This window comes from Equus quagga, chromosome 7, assembly GCF_021613505.1.
Source record: "Equus quagga isolate Etosha38 chromosome 7, UCLA_HA_Equagga_1.0, whole genome shotgun sequence".
In the NCBI taxonomy this organism is placed as follows: domain Eukaryota; kingdom Metazoa; phylum Chordata; class Mammalia; order Perissodactyla; family Equidae; genus Equus; species Equus quagga.
In genome coordinates, this window is record NC_060273.1 from 30012717 (window position 1) to 30031980 (window position 19264).

Below are 19264 nucleotides of genomic sequence, written 5' to 3' on the forward strand. Positions count from 1 at the left end.
GAGTCAACTAATGATTTTTTAATTTTACAAAAGAAAAAAAAAAAAAGAGGTCCCCCCCCCCCCACCCCCCCCCCCGCTCCCCCCCCCCCCCCCCCCCCCCCCGGGTGTGTGGGGGCGGTAGATTTGGGGTGATAGGGAAGAACCGAGTAGGGGCTTTGTAGGGGGCTGCGGAGGCATGCGTGGGGGCGAGGGGGGGATGAGGGCATCTATGCTCGACCCCTGGGTCACTTGGCAGGCGAAGTGGTCGTCCTGGTGGTAAAGGAGCCGGCGGGTGGGGGGGGGGAGGGTGCCGCGCGGGTGCGGCTGTCAGGGCGTCGGGTCCGGAGAGCCAGGGAGCGGAGGGCGCGGCCCCTGCCCCGGTTCTCGGCTGTTCTAGGCGGATGCTCTAGAATGAGTCCTGTTCCGAGGTGCGTGCGTGGGAGCGAGGGTCGGGGCCTCTCCGGCTCCCGGGCCGGGGTCTCCCGGTGCGGGGCGGGATGGGGGGGGGGGGGCCCGGGGGGGGGGGGGGGGGGGGGGGGGGAGCCCAGGGGCGATGGGTGTGGATTGCTCCGCGCGCGCCCGGGCTGTCTAGTGACTGCCGGGCCCTGGCGGGCACCGCGGGCCGCCACGCCGCCGCCGAGGCTCAGAATGCTCTGCTGTTTGCTAGTCAATCGGTGAGATGCAGGCTGGTTTAATTTTGTTGATAAATCGGTTCGGTGGGGGTGGGGACGGGGCGGGGGCTGCGGGAGTAGGGAGAGAAGGGTGTTGTTTCTTTGCTGATTTATTTTTAACCCGAGGTTGTACAAGCCCCTGACAGTTTGGATAAATTAGCCAGGCCTCGCAGTCTCCTAATGAGAGGGTATTATTTCGGCACCTCGGAAGGAGCGTGAAAAATGAGAGAGACTCCATCCGGAGGTGTCGGATCGATTCAGGATCAGGGTGTAAATTATATACAACTAAATATCCAGCCGCCCATACCGCTGCTTAATACGGAGCTTAGAAATGCAACATTAAACAAAGATTATGAGAGATCGACGCCTCTGGACCAGCCCAATTCGCTGCTCAGCCGGGTCAGCCCCGGCCGTGCGAGCCGAGGACAGGGGTGGGCGGCGGTGGGGTATGGGGGGCGGCACCGAGGGAAACAGGGCGAGTTTGGGATAAGAGCCAGCCCCAGGACGGGAGCCTCGCCTTCCACGCTCCTTCCCTTTCTTCCAAAGCCAGAACGCAGCTCTCCGCCTGGTTCAGCCCACCACCTCTGCTTCCCCCAGAGGGTCCAGAGAAATCGAGGCTCGAGCTCCGGGCCTCAGTTTCCTCCTCGGCCTTCGCTGTGCTTCCCAGGCCACGCCGCGTGGAGGAGGCGCGGCGGGGCTCCCAGCTGCCCGGTCCAGGCCGTGGAGCCCGCCCCTCTGCTCCGCCTGTGTTGGGGGGCAGCCTTCTGGGTGGCGGCGGGGGTGGGTGGGGTATAAGGGGTGCAGGGGCGCATCCTGGGCGCCTGGGTCTCACTTCCCCTCGTTTAGGGTCGAAGAGACAGGAGAGAAGGGGGCGCCCAAGGGGAGGCCCTGGTGGGGTCCCTCGGTTCCCTGGAGCGCTCAGGCAGGAGCTGGGCCTGCACACCGCCGCCCTGCCTCCTGTCCCCTTCTGCCCGGCGCGCCCCCCGTAGGTGGTCCGGACGGAACTCCCGGTTCGGGGAACGGCCAGGCTCTGCAGGGCCGCGATGAGAGTGTGCAGGGGGGACGTTGGGGCAAGACGCCCCGCGCTGGAGAGGAGCGGGGTGCAGGGGCCCCCAGGGCCCCTCCTCGCTTCGTCCTCCCCTCCTGCCCACGGCGCGCTCTCCTTGCGCCTGGTGCCCCTCGCGGCCTCTGGCTCCCTTCTCGCGGCCGCCGCGCGCCCCGCGCTCCCCTCCTCGGCTTTTCCGAGCCCGGATCGCCCTCCCCAGGAAGGGAGCGGGGCCATTGCGGCGTGTGGGTGTTGCAGTAATGAAAAATCAGAGCAGTTAAATCGTAAAATTTGGATTAAGAAGCTCGAATTTAATACACACGCACCACATTTATTAAAGCATTAGAGTAATTGAAATTTGCTGCTGCAGCCGTCCGATCTGTTTAAATAATTCTATGGGTGTCTTGTTGTGATAAAAGATTATCTAGAATTCTATTAAAGGCGCAGGAGCCCGCTTGGTAAATCCTATTTGGGGACTTTCAATAACTATCGATGATCTCATCTGCACAGAACCCCCGCCTCTCCGCGTTATCGGAAAGTTTGCAGCGTCTCCGAGCGGCGCCGGGCAGGCCAGCCCGCCGTGGCACCCCGGCACCTGCCGCTCGGCCGGGATTAGGGCGCACCCGGGGCGCGGGGGGTGCGCGCGGCCGCCGTCCAGCCGCTGCCCGGGCCGGGGCGCCGGGTGGACCCCGGGCAGCGCGGGGCGGCCGGGCGGGAGGCCTTTGTTCGCCGCCCGGAGCCCCCAGGCTCCGAGTCGTGCGCGCCGGGCGGCGGGGAGCGAGCGCGGGCGCGCGGGCGCCGCCGCTAATTGCTGCTAATTTTGTTTCATTAACTTTATTTACTCTTGAACCCCTTAATTGTTTTCCATTTATTTTTAGTAATTTTATAATGCACTAATAATCCCCCTCTGTCTGCGGACGCCTCCACCCCCTCCTCCTCCTCCTCCGCTCCCTCCCTCGCTCGCTCGCTCCCCCTCCCTCCTTGCGGCCTCCTAGGCTTCCGCGCCGCGGGCCCGCGGGCTCGGCCTGGCGCTGGCAGCCGGGCCCAAAGGAGCCGAGCGGCGGGCAGGAGTTTGGCTGGGCTACGGGCTCCCTGGGTCCGTGCCCCCGCGGAGTTGTGCGGGGGAGGGTGGCCGGCCAGGACGAAGCCAGACTCTGCGCCCCGAGGCCAGAGAGGTTCTCCTCTGAGCTGCTCCTCCGATGGGAAGGAGCGCCGAAGCCCAGAGAGGGGAAGAGACTTGCCTAAGGTCACACAGCGCTCTGGGACAGGCCGGGGTTGGCCCGGCCAGACCCTCGGCGCTCCCGCTTCTCCGGGTCCCGCCCTGGGCCGGAGCTGGTCTGCAGAGCGGCCGGAGCTCAGGGCTGGGCCGAGCGAGGACTCCGCTCACCGAACTCAGCCCCTTCCCTGGGGAGCCGGTGTCCCCGCAGCCCCCGCCCCCCGGCCCCCAGGACCCAGCCCCGCGCCTTGCCGCTTATTAGCTCGCGGGACTGTCTGCGGGCCGCCTCTTTCCTGCTAATTATCACCTTATGAAAAGTGTTTCATTAAGAAACTCTGCTTTTGATTAATTATCGACAGAATGCTGACCAGAAAGAAATGAAATTAATCTCTGACCCCGTCTGGGTAACACTGGAAATTCATCACATATCCTTTTAATATTGAAACACAGCGCAGAATTTTAATAGAAAATATTGTTTTTCCAAACCTCCAGTCTTTATTAATGCCCCTGGGCAAGGAATGATATTGCTGGCAATATAGCAGTCTTTGTTCATTTTAAATTTATTAAACATAATGCACTTCATTTTCAAACATTTTTCTGTTTCTTTTTAATTTCACTCAGTGTAAGTACAGAATAAAACCTTTTTAAACATTTAAGATATTGAAAACCCATATACGGATATATAACGGGAGCGCTCCGGCCATCAAATAAATTTAAGTAGAAGCAATTGTAATTTTAAGCACCCAGTATTATCCCCTTCAGACATAAGGCAGTATCAGTAACCGTCAAATGAAAGAGCGAGGAGGGCAGGCTGCGAGGCCCCCTGGCCCGAGACCTCGCCAGAGGGACCAGCAGCTTCTGGGGTGGCAGAGCTGGCACTGTCCCCCTCCGTGTCCTTGGTGCCAGTGAAATCATACTCGGAGGCCCCAGAGCTCATCTGAGAGGTGGCCCCACCTACCCCCTCTGTCCACTCCATCAAGGGCCCAGCCTCCCTCCCCAACCGGACATGGGGCTTTCCGGAATCTGAAGGCAGTTCCTCTCTTTCCGAGTCGGGCCTGCCGCCCTCCCCACCAAGGGCTTTCAGGCTGCCCTGCTGAGGTGGTCACTGGGGAGCTCCCAAGCCTTGGGGAGGGGGCTCCCCTGGAGATCATGCCCCACCCCCTCCTTCTGGGCCAGCTGTTGTCCAAGGCACTGGGCGGGGGCACTTATCCTCAACCCCAGCCCCCAGCATAGCTCCTGCCCTCGTCCCCTTTCCCCAGGAATCCAGGCCCCGCGGTTAATGAGTCGTGAAGTGTGAGAACTTCCTGAGCCGGCAGTGCCCCTGATGCCAATTCCAGATGTGGGACCTGGGATCTGCGAGGGGTGGGGGGGGGGGGGGGGGGGGGGGGAGCCCGGCTGGCCCTCCTGGCCAGTGAGGACCCCGCCACCCTGGTCTGATCCAAGTGTCCTGGCCCCAGGTTCCAGCGGTCCAGGCCCTGAATTGGAAACGGACAACCCCACCCCCACCCCCCACTGAGAAATTACTCTTTTTATGTCTCCGAGCGTTCCCGGGGTCCTATTTCACGGCACCGAATACACGGAATATTACTTTTAAAGTACTATGAAATACCAGGTCCTGTCTACGGTGCCGTTTCGGGAGAATTCAGTTTTCGCTGAATGGTGAGAAGCTCCAGTATTTCTTTTGGGGGCTGGTCTGTGGCTCCGTGGGAGGAAGAGGAAAATTCTCGGGGACTGTCTTGGCATTCTGGAGAGGCTTGTTGGCGTCGGGGTGACACACTGCTGTCCCTTCGCCCACCTGCACTCTCACAGCCACGCTGTGTGGACTCAGCAGACGTGTGGCGATGGGATCAGTTACCACGCACCCTGTGTTAGCTTGGTCCCCCTGCGCGTTAGGGTGCTTTCTTGGTCAAAGCCTGGCCTAGGCGAGTGATTATTTACAAGGCTATCTATTATCTATAATCCGTCTACCAGTATGACTCTGCCGATCCCCTGAGCATCACCCACAACACCCCTCTGTCTGGTGTCCTGGTCTCATGGAGAACTGACTCTAATCTGCTAGGAAAGAGTTCGTGCCTCCCTTTCCTCTCCTCCCTTTCCTTGTTAGCGGATGTTCCGAGGGCCAGACCTCACAGCAGACAACTTTGTTTTCCCGCGTTTGTGGTCAGGACCGTGAAACACGCCGGAAGAGGGCTTTTTCTGGAAAAAAGTCGGCCCTCAGTTCGAGCTTGAGATGGCTGCCCCCTCTTGCTTCGAATCAGCGCAGTGGACAAGAACGGGCAGCTGGGAACCAAGGAGAGGAGGACCTTCCAGCCGCTCGGGCCCCTGGCCAGGGCCCCTGAGTTCTGGAGAGAGCAGTCGGGAGCAGGCTGGCGGGCCTGAGGCGTCTTCCCCTGGTGCTGGGGATCCAAAGGGGGCCCTGAGGGAGCTCTGCAGAGTCCACAATAGTCTGGGGGACACTTTAGGCTGTGTGTGTGGGAGGGAGGTGAGGCCTTCCCCACCCCATAAACAAGAAGGAAGCCGGGATGCAGTAACCTGAAAATAACATCCGATTCCCATTGGTCCTCCCATTGCAGTCCTCTGTCTTCCAAGTCCTTTGCCCACGGCCACCCTCCCTTGTCTCTTGGAGGAGGAGAAGCCCCGGGCAACTACAGAGCGCCAGCCTGGCTGTTCTGCCTGCCACACCGGGAGCTGGCCTCCATCTCACCAGGGCAGGGCCAGGGAGAGTCCAGAAAAGAAACACTGGCGGGAGTGGCCTGTGAGTTTTTTTTTTTTTTCTTTTTTCCTGATCAACTTAAACAAAAAAATAAGCAAAGCAAAACACAGTGGCTCCAGCTGTGGTGGGAGGTGTCCCAGCTACACAGAGTGTCCAGGTTGCCCTGCTGGGCTGCTTGGCACCCCACAGGGACCAGGTTCAGCCACGGTGGAGGGTCTCCCTGCGTTGTCCATGAATTAGGGATTCAAGGCCACCCTGCTTCTGGACCAGGGGACCCCCCTGATCAGGGGCTCTATTCCAGGGTCCCTGGGCCCCTAGCCTGCAAAACCAACCTCCCTCTCTCTCTCTCTCTCATTTCCTGTAAACAAGTGCTTACTGGAGTTGTCTCTCTGCCTCTCTCTCTCTCCAAAAAAAAAAAAAAGATAACAAAGCGATTTAAAGATAATTAATTGCATTAAACTATTGACTAACTACCTCGCTCGATGGTAATTCATTTAGAGAATATTAAAATCGGAGGAACAATAATAAAATTGATGCCAATTCCCACGGGGAGGGAGATGGCCAGCAAATTGGATACTTTTCTTAATCTGGCGTAAATAATAACACGTCTGCTCCCCTTCCCTCTCGGGCCAATTCCCCTATCATTTATTCCAGACTCCAAAGCCGGGTTTCATAATTGGTATCAGTTACTCAATGAGTGCTTTTCCATTTGTTCTTGTTATCGGGGATAATTGCGAAGTTCAGCCTCTCTTCGGTGCCTGGTGGAGGCCTGCCCGCTTCCTCCAGCGCAGCCCGTGCTGCGGGGCTGGGAGCTGGGGCTCTGGCTGCCCCCTTGGCTGGTGTTTTTCTCCTTCCTGACAATTTGTCAGCTCCAGGCCAGATGCCCACAGGCCCCCAGCCCCTCCTGGGGTGGCAGTGCTTTGGTGGGTGGACAGTGCCGGGGGCCTTCCTCCCTGGTGACCACCCAGAGCCACTCTGCCATCCCTGAGAAGACACATTCGGTGGTGAACCCAGCGTTAAGAGCCTCAGTGACAATCAGTTTTTGTATGAAAAGCGGTGGGGGCAGCGATGAATCCCAAACGAGATCTGGGGGGGGGGGAAAAATGCCTGGAGCCCAGAGGAGAATTTGGGAGATGGAGGAAAGCAGGAGCCGAGGAGGGACCCTTGACGGAGGGGCGGCCGGGCCGGGGTGGGCCACGCCACGGGGGAAGGGGGACAGACACCAGCTCCCAACCCACCACCCCCAACGGGGACGCCTCGGCAGCGGAAGGACGCAGACCCGCCGGCCGGAGCCCTGGCAGCCGTTCCGGTCCCCGAGATGACTATTTCGTTATTTATTCATCTCTAAAGTGTTTACTTAGCTCGGTGCAGATGTAACATCTCATTTACAGCGTGGCCTCGGGGCACAGAAACAATTGGCAACAAAAGAGTAACTCCGGAGAATTAGAGAAAAAAAAAAGAAAAAAGAAAACACAACGACGAGTCGGGGCGGGGTGGAGAGCGCGAGAGAGGCGGGGAGACCGTCCAAGAGCGCGGACAGACAGACGGACGGACGGACGGGCGGACACTGAGGCGGAGACCCCCACCCCCACCCCCACCCCCACCCCCACCCCCACCCCCAAGAGAGATCCGGGCAGGCGCGGGTGGCCCCGTGTGAGGATGTGGGTGGGGCCGAGGGGGCGCGGCTGGGAGCTCTGGGTGCGCACGAACGGGGTCGGCCGGCCGAGCGCGCGCGCGATGGGACCTGCCTGGAACCCGAGGCGGCGGTGGTCAAGAGGCTCGACGTAGCCAGCTGTCCCCTCGGCTTCGGACACGGGGTCCACGGAGGGCGCGCGCTCCCGCTGCCCCGTCCCTGGCGGGCGGCTCAGGCCACCTCCCCCAGCGGCTCCCCGGAGCCCCCTCCCGCCCCTAGTCCCCAGGGTACCCGCGTAGGGGGCGCGCAGGCCTCGGACCCCCTGCCTCCTCCTGCCCCCATTGCAGCGGCCTGAGCCCAGCGCAGCCAGTCCTCTCGGCCCTGCGCCCGCAGCGGGGAAACTGAGGCCCCCAGCGCTGTGATGGGCGAGGCAGCCAGGGGCTCGGAAGGGGTGCGGACGGCGCTGGCTGGGGCGATGGGGCGGACTGGCGGGACCGCGGGCCGGACGGCCGCACGCGGGGAGCCGCAGAGGGTCCCCCGCCCCCCGCCGCCCCCCGCCGCCCCCCGCAGCGCGGCCTGGCCCGAGCCCCGCAGCCGTCAGCGCCGACCAGGCAGCTGCGCCTGTTTAACTGGGAGCCGGTTGCTTGGCAACCCGAGGCGGCTCATTACCGCGGCCACAGTGATTAACCAAAAAAGAAAAAAAAAAAAAAAGGAAAAAAAGGAAAAAAAAAAAAAAGGAAGATAAAAAAAATAGGGAAAAAGCGGGAATATGAAAGTAAAATGGATTATTTAATTAGCTAATTGATAATCAACTTCTTTTTAATTATTCACTTAATTTAAAGAGTGTAACTACAACGCTGCCCTCATCAAGCGTGTTGATACACTGGCAGGGTTTTCAAAGCCGCCTTCCCCACCTCCGCCTGCACCTCGAGCGGCTGGAGGTCCCCTATCTCTCTCCTGCATCCTCAGCACACAGCCCCCCAGGGAGGGCAGGGGTATGAGAAATGTCCTCCAACAGCCAGGACAGCAGCACCCACCAGACGCCGGGAACTTCTCCACAAGGGCGCTGGACCCTTGTCCTTCCAGTCCGCCCAGGGCCTCAGCCTGTCTGGCCGTCCCAGGCCCGGGTGCTGTCCAGGCTCTGCGGTGGGCGCCCAGGTGTGCTGGACTGCCTGGGTGCCTGCCTTCTCCACCGGTGTTTTGGCGCCGGGAGCAGATCCCCGTGGATGGACAGGCCCCGTGAGAATGGACGGTGCCGAGGGTAATGACAGCAGGGGACGTTTGTCCCAGGACTCTGCCTTTAGCATCTCAGGCGCTCGCTCAAGAGAACCTGTGGGGTGGGCGCTCTCACGGTCTCTGTTTTAGGGAAAGGAAAGTGGGGCTGACTTCACACGGCAATTTTAGGCACAACCGAGAGTTCCAGGAGAGTGAGCAAGGGAGTGGGGAGGGGGCGAGGTGGAGAGACAGGTGGGGCCACCGCTTAGGGCTGGGAGGTCATACAAGGCAGGGTGGGAGCTAGGAGGGTCGTGCCCTAACTGGAGCTACAAAGACTGGCTGAAGGGGGCCCAGCGAGCAGATGCTGCAACGTGTCCTGTCTCCCTCTGCTTGTGCACGCTCGCTCGTCCCTGACTGCCCGGGCCACAGCCGAGCCCTCCCTCAGCACGGCCCCTGGCTGAAGGGAGCTGCCCCCCAAAGTTGGGCCCCCTCCACCCGCATCCCATGACTGCTTCACTGCGAGTCCAAAGGCTGGCCTGCTCTGAACGACCCAGCTCTGAGCTCTTTCCCGTAGGACAGCTGAGGCCTCTGTTGCAACCACGGTGCGGTTCAACTTCCTCCTGGGCCCAACCCCACCTCCCTCCCCGCTCCTCCTCTAAGCCTCGCCCAGGCCCGTGAAGCTCCGTCTCAGAGGCTGTTTACTGGGAAATCCAAGGGCAGCCCCCCCAGGCGGAGGGAGGTGAAGTCGAGCTGTGAGAGGGGGTGACGGTGGAGCAGCTAGAGGGACCAGCAGAGGGGACTTGCTGAGGAGTTGGGAGGGTGGAGGGCAAGAGCCAAGGCGGATCCATTCCCCCCCCAGTCACATTGCTGGGTCTCTGGAGCTAGGACACTGGTGATGGTGGTGGGGGGGGGCTCCTTCCTCACTCTGGAACAGACACCCACTGTCTGCCTGTCTCCTTCCTCCTTTCTTCTCTGGGCCCCCGCTTCCCTCTGTCCCTCCCAGCTCCTCTTGGCTCCTTTTAGTCCAACCCCGCCTCCCTTAAGGCCCTGACCCGTGGCCAAGCCCTCTCTGGGATTCCTTCTAACCTCTGCAAAGTCCAAAGCAGCTGCTTCGCTGGGGGCTGCCAGCCCCCACCCCAGAGGACGCTGGTCTTGACCTCGCCCTTTGCCCGCTGGGGATGGGGGCCTGGGGATGGAAGGGCCGCTGCTGCCAGAGTGGGAACACCAGCTGGGACCCCTGGCACCGCAGTCCCTGAGACCAGCAGACCCTGCAGGGTTGAGGCCAGGCCTGTGGCAGGCAGGAGGACTGGCCAGCCTCCCCCTTGGCTTCCTCCCACCTCCACTGCTCCATGGAGGGTGGAGAGGCCACAGAGAGCCACGGAAAAGCAGGACTGAGTCTGTGGCTGGTATGAGCCCCGGCAGGTTGGCTGGAGCAGTTGGTCCCAGCTTCCCAGGGAACGAGGCTTGACCTAGAACCTGGGGGTGGGGGGGCGTAGCCAGAGAGAGGGTGGGCATTCGTATTGGGTCTGCTCTGAGCCTTGAGCAAGAAGAGCTTGACTGGACCCAGGGGCCTCCACTCCGCCCTCCTCCCCTGGGTCACGTGGGGTATGTCCCAGGAGCCCCAGGAGAAGTTTGTGATCCGGGTGGAGGGCGGGGGGATGCTTGTCTGGTTTCGCTTTGTTTTTTCTGTCAGTCAGTCAGTGTCACAGTCGCCCAACCCTGTCGTCCTTACTGGTTGTGAGTCTGAGGTTCTGACAGTCAGCTCCGTAGCAAAGCTGTCCCATCTGCAGAACGTCTGAGCCAGCTCGGCAGTGGCCCTGCCAGCATAGACGCTGAACCTCAGGGTGGAGCTTCCCCTTGCTTGAAGCTATTGCATCCCGTTCCCCCCCATGCTCATGTGTCTCCAGCCACGTGCCCGGAGCAGCACGCCCCAGCCATCTTCAGACTCGGGGATGATACAGATGCCTTTGGGGCTCCAGGGAGCCTGTGAGAACTGGTCAGACGTGGGTGTTAAAATGCCCCCAAGGTTTGCCTCAGTCAGGCGTGGTAAGACACGCAGAAAGGACTGCCACGGAGGAAGACGTTCATACCCAGATCCCTGGAAACAGGAGCGTGCACAGCACACAGGCCCACATGGGGAAGCACCAGGGTGGGTCAGGAGGCAGAGGGAGCCAGGGAGACAGCATGACCCGGACCCTTAAGTGTGGTTCTCCAGGAGTGGAATGGTCCGGGCAGCATTGGCAAGTCTGACCAGGTTTAGGATTGGGTAGTTTGAATAATTCCAGCGGGCTCTGGGCTCTGGGGACTGTCCCTAGTGGCCTGGTACCTGGCCCTGAGTGATGAAGGCAGAGGAATATCGCCTGCCGGAGGAAAAGGGCCAGAGAAAGGAAGTCGCTGAGGTGGGCTCTGATTGGTTGGTTTGCATTTGAAAGGCGTGCTCCTGGGTGAGTCCTTCACTATCTCTAATAGTTGGCCAGCCCTGGGGGTCCATCGGTCCCCAGCCAGCGAGGCCCCAGATTCCAGAACGTCAAGAATACAGAACAGGGGCCAGCCCAGTGGCGCAGCGGTTAAGTTCACACATTCTGCTTTGCCAGCCTGGGGTTCTCAGGTTCGGATCCCGGGTGCAGACCTATGCACCGCTTATCAAGCCACACCGTGGCAGGCGTCCCTCATATAAAATAGAGGAAGATCGACACGGATGTCAGCTCAGGGCCAGTCTTCCTCAGCAAAAAGAGGAGGATTGGCAGCAGATGTTAGCTCAGGTCTAATCTTCCTCAGGAAAAAAAAAAGACTACAGAACATAAGAAAACATGGTTAATGCACATGGCCCCGCCCTCCTGGAGCTCTGTGTGGGAGGGAGGCCGATGGGTCAAACCTATTTACTGCCCACTGGGCCAGGGGCGTGGATTGAGGAGGGTCTGCCCCAGGGGCCGAGGGAGGAGCCAAGGACTGGAGAGCCGAGCTTATGTGGGACCCTGCTTGGGGACACACTGAGGGAGCTGGACCTGGACGCTGGACGGGCCTTACTCAGAGCCTTGACCTTGAGGCCAGGGGCCCTGGAGGCTGGGCCGGGGCACAGGTGCGCTCCTCCGAGTGTCCATCCTCGGCTGTCCGAGGCCGCTCTCCAGAGGTGAGATGCTGCCCAGCTCCCTTCCGGCTCCTCATGGTGAGCGTGGGGCTGGGGGGCGGCGAGGACCCTGACCTTCGTGGGAGCGCTCAGGGTTGGCACCGCACCGTCATCGGTGGTCCTCACAGTGGCTCTGCGGGCTGGTGAGGGCAGCCGTTCGGGGTCACTTTGCCTGGAGCGGGCGGCAGGAGCTCAGAGGTCAGAGGGACTCCGGGCTGGGTCGTTGGGCTCACGGAAGGCTCCTGGGGCACCGTTTTGGGCAGGGGCCTGGCAGGAAGGGTGGTGGGGCAGTGGGGGTGGGAGCCATCTGTACCCCAGCTGGCTCACTGAGTGGACCCTTCGTTTTCCGGGTTCCCCTCCTCTCCTCTGCAAGGGGCAACCTCAGGTCCCCGCCGCTCACCTGGATGTCCCCACAGTCTTTTCCCTGACCTCGGCAGACCCCTCCAGAGCCGAGCTGCAGCCACGGGAAGGGTGGAAGGCCCTCTGGTTTCATTTCCCACCCCCCGACTGCCTCCCTCCAAGCTGGTTTCGGGATCCCTCCCTCTGAAAGCTTAGAGGTCGGGCTGAGCGGTGGCCCAGCGAGGTGGGGCCAGCAGGGTCTCAGCAGCGTGGGGAGGCGTCCTCCAGGTTCCTCCTGAGGCGACAGTGAGGGTTTAGGGGGATAACGTGTGTCCCCGTCTGAATTGTGTCCGCTCAAAATCCACACGTTGCAGCCCTAACCCCACACCTCAGAGAGCGGCTGTATTTGGGGGTGGGGTCTTTAAAGAGGGAATTAAGGTCAAATGAGGTCGCTAGGGTGGCTCTGCTCCAATAGGACTGACATCCTATAAGAAGAAGAGATGAGGACACACACACCAAGGGAAGACGTGAGGACACAGGGAGAAGACGGCATCCACACGCCACGGGGAGAGGCCTCAGAAGGAACCAGACCTGCCGATATCTGGGTCTTGGACGTGCAGCCTCCAGAACTGAAAGGCAATAAATTTCCGTTGTTTAAGTCCTGCCTCGTCTGGGATATTTGTGGCAGTGGCTCTGGCAGACAAACACAGCTTATGTTACCGGGAGGACGCAGGCCTGGGGTAAAGGAGGGCTGACCGGCACCTGTTATGGTCAGGCTCACCTGGGCCCGGGGGTCTCTTTGGAGGGAGGTGGTCCTGACACCCCCAGGCCTCAGTGTCCTCACTGGGAAAGTTTCTCCCTTGGGGCCTGTCTGAGGTTTGGGGGCAAATCTGTTCTCGTAGACCAGGATGACAACACTTAGCCCTCCTCCAGATCGAGCGAGCAGCCCGGGACAGAGGCGGGGTCCGTCGAGCCTCCAGCCTGAAGTCAGGGCTGTCCACAGCCCAGTTCCCCTGGCGAGGCGGCCGGGCTCTGGCCTCCCCTGTCTCCCAGCTTTGAGCTAGGCCCGTCCGGGAGCCGACAGATGTCTTTATCCAGGGGACGCCTCTGTCACTCGGAGCCGTCCTCGCAGGCGGGAAGAAAGGCTTGGCGCGGCCTCGGCCTTGGCTTCTGTGGAGGGAGCCTGGCACGTGGGGCGAAGAGATGTTCCCAGCTTTTAGCTGCAGATTTGTGTAAAGATGGATTATGGCATCTGGCCCCAATTCTCCCTTCCCTTCCCCTCCTCCCGGAGCAGCCCGGGCACCGGCGCCCGTTGGCGGGGGAGGTTTCTGCAGCCTGTCAACGATCAGCTCTTAATTCTCAGGCAAATGTCTGCTTATCTTCCTGCGCTGTGGGCTTAGGCCTTGCCGGCCTGGAAGGGGTGGCAGGGACGGGAGGGGCACAGCCAGGCCACCAAGAAGGGGAGCTTTCCCCGCCCCGCCCGCGGCTGCTCTTGGCTTCATCCTAACGGTCACTCGCAGCCCCAGGAGTGGAGAGGGGAGGTGCCCAGCGCCAGGCCGGCCTCTTTCTGGCCGTGTGACTCTCCTCCAGGCAGATCCTTTTCTTTTCTGAGGTTCAGTTCCCCTCTCTGAGGGATCAGAGACAGTCACCTGCCCTGCAGGGTGGCCTGGGGACAAGGCTCGTGAACCTGTCCCCTGGAACCCGGCCACCCGAATCCCGAGGACACAGGTCTGTCCTGTACCACCTCTGGTTTAGGAAGAGGCAGGAGGCCGGGCACATATTGGGCTAAACCTTGGGCGATGAGCTTGGTCAAGGGTATCAAGCCGAGTTGAGCCAAGCCTCCTGCACTCCCCACTGCCCACCCCAGGCCAACCAGCCAGGAGCGGCCCCTCTGGGAAGACAGGCTGTGGCGTCTGAGCGGGCTTCCAGCAGGAGGACCCGGGGAGGCCGTGAGTGGGCCTGGAGGCCTTCCTTGCGGTTGCACAGAAGTGTCGGGTTCAAATGCTGGTCAGAGGGGCTGCAGTTTATGAAGCAACGTCCTGGAGGGCAGCGGGCGGCCTGCCCCCCGTTTGCAAGTCGGTTCTGAGCTGGGGTCCCCAGTGCTCCGTTCCCATAGGCCGGCCCCTGCGTGTCCAGCCTGTGCCAGGCTCAAGCTCGGTCTGCGAGGGTGGCATCGTCCTGGTCGCCACTGGAGGCCTGAGGTCCCCCAGCTGGAGGTGACCACTGTACCCTTTTCTTCTATCTTCCCCGTCGACCCCCTTCTCCCTCTGGTTTCAGAGCCACGAGAACCACGAAATTAGTTCTAAAAAAAAATCGCCCCTTCATTCCACTGCTAATCGCCCACTCCGTTGATTAAGTCAATGGTAGCCGAAATTGTTCTAAACATCTTTTGGGGGATTATATATTTTAATCATCATTATCCAATGAATATTTGATTATATAGTCATCCTATAATCAAGAGTAAAAATTATAATCCAAAAAAAAAGGCGTTTAATAACACTTTAAACGACCGAGTGTTTGATAAAGGGCCTTCGAGGATCAGGCGCGGGACCGAAGGGTTGGGGAGGAGCTCCCCGTCAACGACTGGCGCTGTCATTCCATTTTGAAAAGTAAGACAACGATCTGAGAAAAAAAGAAAAAGGAAAACCAAGCCGCTGTGTCTTCTCCTGGCCACCCTCCCCGACATCGAGTAACAAGGTGTCTTATTTGAACAGCTCCTTTGGAAATAACTTCTATAAATATCGTTAGGTTTGGGTTTTGACAAGAGTTTTCTGGGAGCCCTTGTGTTGGCCGATGACGTTCGGAGCTCCTGGCCGGTGTCTTAGGACTGGAACCCGACCAGGGGCTCAGGCCTGGCTGCCCCCTGCTTCTCCATATGAGGATGGAAACGTCCCCCAAGGTCCCTCCCCCTGCAGGGCTCGGCAATGCACCCTGTGGTTCTCATTGAGCCCTGAGGTGGAGAGACAGAGCAGCAGCGGGCTGGGAGTAAGGAGTCTGGGCCCAGCCTCGCTGCTTGCCAGCTGTGTGGCCTAAGGCAGATTGCTTAACCTCTCTGTGCTTGGGTTTCCATCTCTGTAAAATGGAGGTGATATAAGGACCTGGTAGGCTTGTGGGAGCCTTAAGTGAGATAATGGTACGAAGTGCTTAGACAGCGCCCGCCTGTGGTTAGCACGCCACAAGTGTGAGCTGCTATAAATAGCTTAAAGGGGACACAAGAGCTGCCCCTCCCTGGCCCTGTCATCAAAAGCCATTGACATGCAGCTTCCTGGGTATCCCGGGGCATCTCCCCTGACAGTCTGCCCTCCTCGGGGTCACAGAATCCCATGTGGAACTGGAAGATGTCCTCCGGGTCACTGAGTCCAGCCTTTTCCTTTCACAGAAGGAGAAACTGAGGCCCAGAGAGGGATGAGGAGTGCTGGGGGCTAGAAACCCACCTCTCTAGGCCCCACCTCTCCTGTTCTCTTTTCCCGTGCCCCACGCCAGCCCCCAGGAGGTCACGCCACGCAGGCCACTTTTCCCGCCTGGAACACACTTCCTCCTTTCCCTGCCTGCCTGGCAAACTCCTACTCATCCTTCACGGCCCAGCCGGGGTGCCCTCTCCTCTGGGAAGCCCTTCTGGATTGACTCAGGCAGGCTCGATGGCTTTACTGTCCATGCCCATCCCTGCACCTGACATCTGGCCAGCATTGCACAAGTGGGGTCGCCCGCTGGACAAGGACGCTGAGGTCCAGGGAAGGGCATCCACTTGTGCAGGTCGCCCCTGGGTCTGGAACCCAGGCCACTGGCTGCCCCTTAAGTGGACGCCTTCCCTCGTGTCTGGAGTTCTCTGACAGGCGCCTCAGGCCTGCTGCTCAAGGTGACTTTGTCCGGCTTGTCCTGCTGGCCTGGGGCCAGGGTCGGCCACTGCTTAAACACCCCGGGACGCCCCTTCCGGCCGGCCGCCATCGCTCGGCACCTGCTCCGCAGAGCCAGGCCAGACATGGTGGAGCCTCAGGAGGCCCCCGCCCTGCCCCTCAGCCTGTTGCATCGTGTGGCCAGGTGACAGCGAGCCCGCCACGAGCCCCCTGCACCCCGTGGGCGTGTGCGGAAACCATTAGAGACAAAGTTTCTGCACGGGTGTCAGAACCACTTTGCAGAGCGAAACATCTGTCATTTAGCGCCGTGATGCCACGGGGACGGCACCGTGGAACAGTCTTGTTGCTTCTGATTTATCTTCCGACGTTGCAGAGAGAAGGGCGAGTTCCTAGGGGCTCCGTGCGGGCAAATTCGGCTTCTGCGGGTGCGGGAACCCCCTCTCCCCGCAACAGGAGGACGTGCCCACCCTCCCGAGGCGACCCTCCCAGGGGCTCACATCCCTAGATTGATTTATTCCTCCCCAGACCGGCTGGGGGTCGCCGTGGGAACGCTGGAAGGCCGCCCTCTCCCGCCCTCCCCCGGAAGCCCAGTGACAAAGGAGCCGCCCGCTGGGGTGGCTGCAATCTCAGCCTGGGGAGGGGAAGGGGCTCCTCCACCCCATGGGCCTCTCCTCACCCGCCTCTCATCCCGGCCTCCCGGCACCCAGAGCCCAGAGCCCCCTCCACGGTCCTCTGGGACCCACGTGCCCCTCCTCCAGGATAAGGAAGCTTGCCCAGGTGTCTCTCCCTCCATCCCCACCCTCAGGGACGCCAGCATGTTTAAAAGCCCTTTCCAGGCCTCCTGTGCGAAGCCCTGTTGGCACCCCTGAGAGGCTGATCGAGGAGGAAGCAGAGACTCAGAGAGGTTCAGACGCTTACTGGAGGACACATAGCTGGGCAGCGGCTGAGCAGGGGTTGGAGGGCAGATGCGTGTGACCCTGCAGCTGGAGCCTGGCCCACTCTGCCTTCCCAGGGGGGCTGACTGCTGGGCATCAATAGGCCTGAACTGGCCGTGGCGGGCAGATTGGGGCCGCACGAGGCTGCAGGGTGGAGGGGTCCCTGAGCCAGGCCTCGGCTGAGAGCTGCCCCGTACCCTCACCCGTCTTGCCTCTGACGTGTGGCAGTTTTGCTCTTCTGGAATAACGAGCCCCTGCCTTCCTGGCTACCTGAGAGCTGCCAGCCAGCCGAGGGCACCCCTTTTACGGGGTCCACTGTGGCAGAGAGAGGGAAAAGGAGGGCGAGACCAGCTTCCCCCACCCCGCCCCGTCCCCCTGCCTCACAGCCAGGCTGCTGGGGACCACCCAGGCCCCCACCCTGTGAGCATTCCTGGGGAGCATTCCTGGGGGGTCCCCCTGGGCTCACCCTGGCTCTGGGGTGGCTGAGACCCAAGCAGGGACCATCCGATGAATGTCTCTCCGTTTAGGGGTGAGGAACCTGGGCCCCAGAGACTCTGGGGTACACTGGAGGTGGCCCACACCAGCTCACAACGGGAACCGCCTGTGCGCCTCTCTGCACGATGTCACCATCAGTGACATCACTCTGCAGGGTTGAGATCGGCCATAAGACAAAGATCTACACCACAGACGTCAGCAAACGCCGCAGATCAGGGCTTTGCTCGCCCCGCCCACCTCTCCCCACCGGGGGCCTATGATTGGGATTCCCTGTCACTCCGCTGCCGAGGCTGACGGTGATGATGGTCAGCAGTTCCCAGTACTGACACCTACTGTGCGCCAGCACCCTTCGAGGCGTTTACCAGAAGGGTCTCTGGAATCTTCAGAGCCACCCGGGGGGCGGATGGTAACACTCCCCCCACTTTGCAGGCGGGCAGCTGGGGCTCCTGGAGGGGGCAGGTCTGTGTCACTGGCGAGCTCAGATCAGACAGGGAGCCCCCCCCACCGTGTGGCTCCCCAAGGCTGCTCTGGCCCCGACCCTCACAGTAACGCTATGTGGTGAGCGTCAGCACCCCAGATGGCAGACAGGGAAACTGAGGTTTGAAGCAGGTATGGGGCTTACTTGAGCCCGCTCAGGTGGAGACCTTGGGGTCCCCAGAGCCGCAGTGGGGGTGCGGGAGATCCGAGCCACAGCCTGGGCTGGGACGGTGGTGGCTGGGGGCCGTGTGGGGTCCCGGAGCCGTCCTGCAACAGGGGGCGCCCTCGGCATGTGGGGTGGCAGAGAGAAGAGGTTGGGGCGAGGGCACAGGCAGGCCCCTGAGCTCCTGGGGCCCAGCACACGTACCCGGCAGGGACAGCCCAGGATGGTGGAAACAGCTTGCCCTCAGGCCTGGCTTTGCCATGACCTCCTCGTGTGATCAGAGGGAAGTCGTGCACCTGCTCTAGCCTCAGTTTCCCCATCTTGTGTCTCTTTTGGGCATGTGAACGCACAGTTCTGGGATTTCCCTCCATTCTGTTGAAACCCCTCCTTCCCCCACCCCTGGGGCTCTCAGACCCAAGCCTGCGTGGACCAGCCTGGGAACCTTCCTGTGGCCCTGGCCTTGGGGGCCCCCCCAGGCCTGGGACCCGCCAGAGGGCAGAGCAGTGTCCCATGCAGCAGATGAGGCCCCAAGTGCTGGAGACGGTGCGTGGGAGGAAGCGTGAGGGTGGGGCCAGCAAGGGGCACTGGCCTGCTGTGATGGAGGGGCAGAGCTGCACGACCCCTCCTCCCCAAGCCTTCCTGGACCACCTGGCCACACCTCAATGCAACTACAGCCCCTCTGCAGGCTCTGTCTTGGCAGTTCTATTTCGTGAGCCCCTCTTGGGCAGGCAGGATTGGGGCAGCTCGCGTCACATCCCTGGCATCACCCAGCACAGGCCTCGCACTCAGCTGGTGCTCAGTAAATGTGTGTTGTGTTAAATCGGAAGGGAGTCATCAGGTGGGGTGGAGGTGTCAAGGGACATAAGGACAGGAGGGGCACTAGGGGGTAGGTACCAGGTGGATTTGGTGTAGGTACCAGATGGTCTTCGGTGTAGGTACCAGGTGGACTTGATGTAAGTCCCAGGTGGACTTGGGTATAAGTACCAGGTGGACCTGGGTGTAGGTACCAGGTGGACTTGGTGTAGGTTCCAGGTCGATCTGGGTGTAGGTACCAGGTGGACTTGGTGTAGGTACCAGGTGGACTTGATGTAAGTACCAGGTGGACTTGGGTATAAGTACCAGGTGGACCTGGGTATAAGTACCAGGTGGACGTGGTGTAGGTACCAGGTGAACTTGATGTAAGTACCAGGTGGACTTGGTGTAGGGACCAGGTGGACCTGGGTGTAGGTACCAGGTGAACTTGATGTAGGTACCAGGTGGACTTGGTGTAGGTACCAGGTGGACTTGATGTAGGTACCAGGTGGACTTGGGTATAAGTACCAGGTGGACCTGGGTATAAGTACCAGGTGGACCTGGGTGTAGGTACCCGGTGGACTTGGTGTAGGTACCAGGTGGACCTGGG

At 60.7% G+C, this 19264-nt stretch overlaps 1 protein-coding gene across 1 annotated transcript in view; it reads left to right on the plus strand.

The window, feature by feature from the left end:
• The window catches only part of UNCX (UNC homeobox), a 10379-nt gene extending 8068 nt beyond the window's left edge, over positions 1 to 2311 (plus strand). The window contains exon 4 of the mRNA XM_046666477.1: positions 2206 to 2311. Within this exon, the coding sequence (XP_046522433.1) occupies positions 2206 to 2311 (106 nt within the window). The remainder of the gene's footprint in view (positions 1 to 2205) is intronic.
• The last annotated feature ends 16953 nt before the right edge of the window (positions 2312 to 19264 follow it).